The following is an 8,474-nucleotide window of genomic DNA, read 5'->3' as shown; positions in this document are numbered from 1 at the left end:
TAAGAAGAAGACAAACTTACCCATAGAAAATTAAGCAAATGTCAGGAAAAGGCAATAAATTAAGAATTATTTGTTCCAGCATGAATGAAATAGACATGCTAATACATACTTAGAGGAATATTCCACCTTACTAGTGATCAACAAAGAGTCAACTAATACAGCATTTTTCACCTAACAAATTAGCAAAGATGATAATTTTCAGTGTTTGCAACTATATGGGAAAATAACACTCTCACACCCTGAGAGTGCAAATTGGCTCACTCTTTCTGGAGGGCAATTTACCAGTATGCATTAAAAGCCTCTCCTTTTGACCTAGATCACTTCTAGAAATCTTATCAAAGGGAAATAATCAGAAATATAGACAAAGACTCAGCTACAAGGATATTACAGTGGCATATTTGTAGCAGTGAGAAGTTGAAAGCAATCGAAATGTCCAGTAATAGAATAGGACAAATAAATTATGGTACATTCACAGGCTAAGAATGCAGGCATTAAAATCATCGTATTGAAGACTAAGGACAGAGGGAAATGCTTATAATGTATTGTTAAGTAAAAAAAAAAAAAAGTAGTTCAGATAGAATGATACCAGTTTGGTTTTTTAAAATATGCATGTCTATGTGTGTGTGTAGAAAAAGCGTGGAAGGAAGGAAGATACTGACTGGCCTGAGGAGTCCCTGCACACAGGCCACCCTGTCCCCAAGAGGGCACTCTGGTAAGCTCCAGTGGCTTTTGCTTTCACGCTACAGCCCAAGAAGTTCTGGCTTCCACTGTAGGACCTGTGGGAAGAGGCCAAGTGGCTCCAAAAGTTACTGTAGACAGAATGAAGGGGTGGTTGCTGCCACAGCTGATAGTGTTATAGTCTTAGGCTCCTAGGTAATGATACATTTATTGCACATTTTATACATATTTTCATTTAATGTACCTAACATCCCAAGAGATACCTCTAAGACAGGCATTAACTGTCCCATGTTACTGATGAAACTGAAGCCCAGAAAGATTAGATGACTTAATCCAAGTCACAAAGCTAGGAAGCGGGCATATGAGCTGGGCTTCAAATCCAGATAGATGTCCTTGTCTTTGGCTGCTAAGGCAAAAGGGCATGTTAATGAGTAGTAAATGAAGAATAGTAAGTAAATGAATGAAAGTTGCTTCTGGAATTGAATCCCTTTGGGAACAGTACCCCATGGCTTTTGCACACAAAATCGCCCAGAACAGTCACTGTGCTCAGCGACTGTGGTCACTGTTACAAAATGGAACAGACTGCAAACCCCTCATGTCCTGCCAGATCCCACAGCGAAGGCCCCTTCTTGGCTTGTGCTCTGGGCCTGGTTGGAATCTGGCCTGGGTTTACTCTTCCCCGTCCTTCCAGCTGAAGGCAAACCCAGTGGAGGAACCTGGAACAGGCCCAGTGAGATCTTAAGGGTTCCCTAGACAGAAATAGTTATTTCTCTTGTATTTAGGAAGAAAGAAGCCTGTAAAATGGGACTCTGCTGGTTTGTTTGCTGCCTTCTGCCAAAGAATTCAGTGGGCAGCACCAGGCCCTCCCCCCACTCCCAGCAAGGCCCACATTCTCCAGGCAGTGCCCTCTTCACCAACCTATGCCCTCCTCCCCATTCTGGGCCTCTGCCCGGCCCATGCCCCCTTCCTTGGCCAGTGCAGCCTGACCTCACAACAGTGCCCCGCCTGCATCCAGCCCCTCCCAACTTTATGTGCAGATAACTTCCCTAGCGAGTGCCTCCTCCCCTAGCCAGGTGCCACTCCCTAGCCCTTCCACATCCAAAAGCCAGGAATCCCTTTTTCACCTTATACCAATGCATACCCTTTAACAACCAGGCCCCTGGTCCTTGTCTCCAGCCTATTCCCTCTTCCTCACTTCCCTAACCCTGCTTCTCAGTCTATACCCCCTTGGAGCCAGGCCCCCTTCCCCAGGTAGTCCCATTTCCCCACATTACACACCCTGCCCCAGCAGATAAGGCCATCCTCCATCAGAAGCCCTTAACCTGCCTGTGCTTCGAAGCCAGCCAGGCCCTCTTCTCAGCCGGGCTCTCTTTGTCCGTTTATACCAGCCTCCCCAGCTACCTATGCCCCCTTCCCTGGCCAAGGCTAGCTCCACAGCCTGGTTCCCTTCCCCTCCTAGGCGGGCTTCCGCTATACCCACCTAGACCCTCACCCCAGCGGAGTCACATTCCCAGCCAGTATCCTCTTTTGCAGCAACCCTACCCAGGCCCCTGCCCCAGCTTGTTAGCCACCCACCCCCGCCAGCCCGTGCCCAGGCTCCCTGACCCAACTTGGTTTTCCTTCCCCAGCCTATGTCCCCTTGCCCGGACAGGCCCCTTTCCCCAGCCAGAGCCTCTTCCTCAGCCTATGCCTCCTTCTTTGGATTGGCCCCCTTTCTAAACCAGCCATCTTACCAGCCTGTGTCCAACTCTCCAGCCTCTAGCCACTTGCCTGGAAGTTTTCCCACCCTGGGCCACAGCCCAGCCTCTTTGCCATCCTATGCTGTCAGCCTCCCCTCCCCAGGCAGGCCTCAACCCCAGCCTGTCTTATTTCCCATGCAGGACCCTTCTGCTCGCAGGCCCCTCACCCAGCCAGGGCCTGTTCCCCGACCTGAGACCCTGTTGACAGCCTCCTTAGCCAGGCTACCCTTCCCCAGGCAAAGCCCCTTTGCAACCCTTTGTTCCCTTGCCCTCACGGGACCCCTTCTCCAGAAAGGGCCTCCTTCTGACAGCCAGGTGCTTGTGCCCAGCCTTTTCCCTTTTCAGCTGGACCACTTTTCCAAGGAGTTCCCCCTTCACTGGCCTTTCATAGCCAGTGCCTCCTTCCCTGGCCACGCATCCTCCTCTCTCAGCTCTCCAGCACCAGTAAAGTCTCCTCCCCAACCATGTGATGTTTCCCTGCCGGCACCCCTTCACACACACATGCCCCTAGCTGGGAACTCTTTCCCAGCCAGACTCCTCCCCACAGCCAGGTTCTCTTCACCCAGGGACCTAACAGCCTCTCCCCCAGTCTAAGCTCATTTTCCCAGGCGGGCCTCCTTCCCCGTAAGGTACCTTTCCTCAACCGGTATACCTCTTCCTCAACCAAACCCCTTCCCTAGCTTATTCCCCGTCCTCAGCCAGACCTTCTCCCCATCCCTAGCCTGTGGCCCCAGCTAGGTCCCTTTCCCCAACCATGTGCCCTCCCTCGGCCAGGACACATGCCTTCGTTCCCAGGCAGGATCCCTGCCCTAGCAGGCCCTCTCCACCTGCTAATGGCCCTCTTCCAGCCAGGTCCATCAACCCAGCTATTATCCCACGCCCAGCCTATGTCGGTCTCAGCATTCGTACGTCTCCTGCCACCAGGTTCCTTTCCTAGCCTGTGCCTCCCTCCCAGGCCCCATTCCCCTGCCAGAGCCCCTCCCCAGGCAGGCCACCTTTCCCTGTCAGGATATTTTCACCCCCCAATCTCCCCCAGCCCAGCCAGTCTCCCATCCTCAGCTGTGCCACCCTATCAAGTCTGTGCTCCTTTTCCAAGACGGGCCCCTTCCCACATGCAGGCCCCTTCCCCAGCCTCACCCTCTTCCCCAGCTTAAGCCTACTTTCCCAGCCAGATCTCTTTCCCTGCTCAGGTGCCATTCCCCAGGCTTTTCCCCCTTTAACAGTCAAGGATTCCTTTCTCATCCCTAACTCAACTAAGCCTCTTTCCCTTGACCAGCCAAGTCCTCCTTCCATAGGCAGCCCTCACTCCATTATCCCCTTCCTAGCCTGGCCTCCTTCTTCACCCTGTGCCCCAGTCCACACAGGTGTCCTTACCTAGCCGTCTCCCCTTCTTCTGCCTGTTCCCCTTTCCCCTGCCACATCCCATTCATCCCCCTAGACCGACCCCTTCCCCAATTTTCACCCTTTTTCCCAGCCAGGCCCCCTTCTACAGATCATGCCCCCCTTCCTGGCCTATTCTTCCTTCCCCAGCCAGCATTCTCATCCCTATAAAAGGCTCTCTTCTCACAATGCATCCAAATACCTAGCTTTCTCAGGGGCTTCCTCTTCTCAGCCAGCTGGCTATCTGAAAATGTATCTGGTGCACACATTTACACAGTGAGCTATCTGGCAGGATTTCTATGTTTGTATTTTGAAAACAGATTCCCCCCCCACCCCCTGCATTCAAGAGAAAAAAAAAAACAGTGGCACTTCTTTCCCTCCTGCAACTAGCCCTGGACTGGCAAGTTTTTGAAAGTGAGAATTCTTTTTCATGCATAGCAATGAGAACATCCTTAACTGAAGCCATTTCATGATGTTTTCACTGAGTGAAACATCAAGTCAGGATAGCTTCAGCTATCTTGTTACTCCCTAAATCCTTCCCTGGGAGATATTCCACTCCAGGCCACCATCAAGACTGCAGGCCCATTCCTCCTTCCAAAAGCCTCATCTGTCACTGTGTCCTCCTCCTTCACTCCTGCTCCCTAACCCTCCAGGATTCCTTTGCCGAAGTCGATCCTGGGATACAAACTCTATATGAACTAAGTCAGCTATACAAAAATGGAAAACCAGGTATTTTTTTAAACTGCTTTTATTCTTTAAACAAACTACTGTTCCCCTTTGTATATTTTATTTGAGAACATTTGGTGTGTACAAAGAATATTTAAATGAATTTAAGTAATCTCACTGAAATATAGGATCTAAAGGTTACATTTTTTAAATTGTTTACTGCAAATCATTTCACTTTTACATTTTCTGGCAAATTCAAGATATCAACAAGTCTCAAATATCAACAAAAGTTTATTCCTCCCTTTTTTTTTTGCTTCATACCAGTTGCAGATATAACAAAATGAATCAACTACTTTACTACTTTTAAAAATCTCTCTTTAAATACTTTTTATCTCTAAGAATTAAGGAAAACGACTAAGTTCAGATCTTTCACATTCATACCAGTTGTAGACAGAACAAAGTGGACCAATTGCTTGAACAACGTTATACCCTTTTATGTCTGAGAATAAAGGAAACTTACTAGTTGATGTCACCCCTCACAGTAAGTTAAACTACCTATCAGTTTGTCTCTTTTTACTTCACATCAATTGCAGATATAATGAAATGAATCAATTACTTGAATAAAGTCATGTCCTTTCTTATATTTAATAAAGGAAATTAAATTGAGACCTTTCACATCTTAGAGCAAGCCTTATCTAGCCTATCAGTTTAGGTAGATCTACTTTCTACAGTTAACGCTTACATTTAACTTCTAAAGTTAACAAACATTATGTAGAATTCAGGAAACATCTAAACAACTGTAATTAATTTGCAACCATACAAGGTTTTATGAAAAAACAAAACAAAATACTAGGGCTTCCCTGGTGGCTCAGTGGTTAAGAATCCCGGGGACACAGTTTGGAGCCCTGGTCAGGGAAGACCCCACCCCACATGCCGCGGAGCAACTAAGCCTGTGAGCCACCACTACTGAGCCTGCGCTCTAGAGCCTGCAAGCCACAGCTACTAAGCCCACACACCATAACTACTGAAATCCACGCGCCTAGAGCCCCCACACTGCAACGAAGACCCAGTGCAGCCAAAAAAAAAAAAAAAACAAAACCTAGAGGAGGTCTTGTTTGTAACTTGAGACGTCTCCTGAGTAGCCCAGTTGAAGTGGAAAGCAAAACCCCCAAACAGCCCACGATACATTTTTTTCCCCAAAGAACTAAGCAAAAGGCATTTCCAAATCATTTCATTCACATCGACTCCAACTTTAAGTAATGAATACATTCACGGGGCAACCGGAAGATTCTGAGCGAAACTGATTTTTTTCCCCAAGTGAAGAACGCATCAAACCAAGTTGCCGTTTCTTGAACCCCAAAGTTACTTGCAACGTGACCAGTTCTCATGGGTGGGGGCGCAGAGACCCTTCAGGGCAAGAAAGGTGAGAACTTGGCAAACTCACTCCGCTAGGGTAGGACGGTACAGATCTCTTCCTGGTCACCGGCCTCCGGTGCCCCTACCCCGTGAAAGAAGCAACCCAGACACGATCGAGGAGGATAGAAGAGCGAGGGAGGAAGAAGCGGGGGCGGGGCAGGAGAGAGGGGGTGAACTCTAAGTAAAATGAATAAACAAAACCCTGAGAAAACCGAAGGAAAAAAGCGGAGCCTGCTGAGGAGACGCGGCGGCGGCAGATTCGGCTCCAACAGCAGCCGCCACGGCGATGGCGGCAGCGGGCCTAGATGAGACGCCGGGCCACGCTCCTGCTGGAGCCGGCGTCGAGTGGCTTCACCGAGTTGTAGTGCTCCGCGCTGCTGTCGGAGTAGTGCTTGCAGACCAGGGTGAGCGGCTTCTTGGTGTACTCCTCTCCGATGACGACGGCGGGCGAGTTGGCCTGGATCACCTCGATGGGGGTCTGCAGGACGTGCGACAGGGCCCTCAGCTCGAGCTGGCTTCCACACGACGCGCTGAACACGATGTCGTCGCAGTAGATCAAGAAGTCGTCGCGGCTGCAGGCGTCGCCGGTTTCGGGGTTGCTGAAGAAGGGCAGGAAGTCGTCGACATGCTTCCGCATGTACTCGGCGGTGCGCCTCCGCAGGCTCCCCACGGTCACGGAGAACACCAGCTGGTCCTGGATGGCGCGGTACATGCAGTGGTCGTCGGCCGGGATATCCTTCACCTCCAGATTCTTGGCCCGCAGGATGGCGCCGAGCTGCATTTCCTCGTCATGGCGCAAGCTGGCCAGCTGCTCCATCTCAGGCTTGTCCATCCAATCCTGGCTTTCTCTCTCGAAGGCCTCCTTTCTTTTGTGCTTTCTCTGTGCCCTCCAGAGGTGAGGAGGCTTGTTCTCGAGATCCAGCTTGGCCAGATCTTCAGTGACAGAATCGAGGCTGCTGCTATCAGGGAAACTCTCCTGGAACTTCTCCAGCTCCTGCTGGTGCTTCTGCTCCATCTCGGCCTCGAGGCGGGCCACATCGAGGAGCAACTGCTTTCTTCTCTGCTTGTCGCTCTTGGGGATCGAGCTCTTCATGCCCTGAATGTGGGCCTGCAGCTCTGTCTTCTCGCGGCTGTGGCGTCGTAACATCCGCTGATGCTCACTCTGTGAATCTCCCATGATGTTTAAGGGCGGGCGAGAATCGAAGTTTGGTGGCTGAAGTACCGCTACAGTTCACGTCAACAGTCTGACCACCGAACTGGCGAGAGCTCCTCAGCCTCCCCTGGCGGCTGTACTCTGCTCCCCTCACCCGCCGTTGCCCTCACTCTATTAACGGACCGCTGCCATTGGCCACTGTCTCTCCGTGGCTACGCCTCCTAAACACTCCTGGCACTAGGATTGGCTGTTGGGAGACCCTACCTATGCCCCCATTAGACCACGTAGCAACGGGTGCTTCCGGTTTGCGCGGGGTTCCTGTCCCGGATGTAAAATCCCGCCTTTGTGCGTTACGTGCAGCAACTGAGCTTGTGGAGGTTTTCGTGGACTCTGAAGTGCGTACTTCACTTCCTAGCCTGAACACAAGGCAGACACCGGTCCTGCTTGAGAATCACATGACAAATACTGTTACACCAGCTGAATGTGCTCTGACACTGGACTTGTCATTGCTCCCAGTGTTCAGGAGGCAATGTGGCTCTCTCCAGTTCTTCAGTTGCCTTGACTGATGAACCCTTAATTTTTTTTTTTTTTTTTTGCGGAACGCGGGCCTCTCACTGTTGTGGCCTCCCCCATTGCGGAGCACAGGCTCCGGACACGCAGGCTCAGTGGTCATGGCCCACGGGCCCAGCCGCTCCGCGGCACGTGGGATCTTCCCGGACCGGGCACGAACCCGTGTCCCCTGTATCGGCAGGTGGACTCTCAACCACTGTGCCGTCAGGGAAGCCCTGAACCCTTAATTTTGTGTATCAGAACAAAGATATTTCCTTATGTTCCTGGGAACACAGAATCCTTTCAGTTTAGACCTCAAATCCACCCTGTCCCATCTCAGTGTGAGAAAGCAACAACCTGAAAGTTCACTACGGCTGAGCAGACTTGGTCTTGTGCCAACAGAATGCACCTACCCTAAACTCCCCTTCTCCTGGGTTCCCAGCTTCCAAAATGGGCTCCCATGAAGCACGACAGTTGGCCTTCATCAAGCCACTTCCTTCTGATTATTTTGAATCTCTAAAAGTTCTAAAAAATAAAATACAATAAAGTAAAATAAAATCCCTAAGCTCTTTCAAACATGCTCTCATCCTGCCCCACTCTGCTCATCTGTATCTTGAATTCCCAAACCGGAAGGCTCTTGAGACAACCTCCTCCTTGTTACAAAGGAGGACAGTGGACATTTGTCCAGGTTTTTACATATATCCAAACTTCAGTCGTTTTTATTGCTAAGTAGTATTCCATGATATGGATGTACTGTAGTTCATTTAACCATTCACCTGTTGAAGGACCTCTGGGTTGTTTCCAGTTTGGGGTTGTTACAACCCGTGCTATAAACACCCATATACAGGTTTTTTGTGTGAGCACAGGGCTTCATTTCTCTGGGAGAAAATGCC

General features: G+C 50.2%; 1 protein-coding gene across 1 annotated transcript; it reads right to left on the bottom strand.

Annotated features, from left to right (window-relative positions):
- Positions 1-6,180: 6,180 nt before the first annotated feature.
- Positions 6,181-7,056, bottom strand: LOC136143085 (OTU domain-containing protein 6A-like). Its single transcript, XM_065901370.1, has one exon. It carries the CDS (start codon positions 7,054-7,056, stop codon positions 6,181-6,183), a length of 876 nt encoding a protein of 291 aa, XP_065757442.1.
- Positions 7,057-8,474: the final 1,418 nt, after the last annotated feature.

The sequence above is a fragment of the Phocoena phocoena genome, chromosome X (assembly GCF_963924675.1).
Source record: "Phocoena phocoena chromosome X, mPhoPho1.1, whole genome shotgun sequence".
Classification (NCBI taxonomy): domain Eukaryota; kingdom Metazoa; phylum Chordata; class Mammalia; order Artiodactyla; family Phocoenidae; genus Phocoena; species Phocoena phocoena.
Note: the sequence above shows the minus strand (reverse complement) of the source record. Positions and strands in the feature narration are given on the sequence as shown.

Bases quoted from the DNA above. Each gene is read 5' to 3' on its own strand.
- LOC136143085 (XM_065901370.1), bottom strand. From the start codon at position 7,056: ATGGGAGATTCACAGAGTGAGCATCAGCGGATGTTACGACGCCACAGC.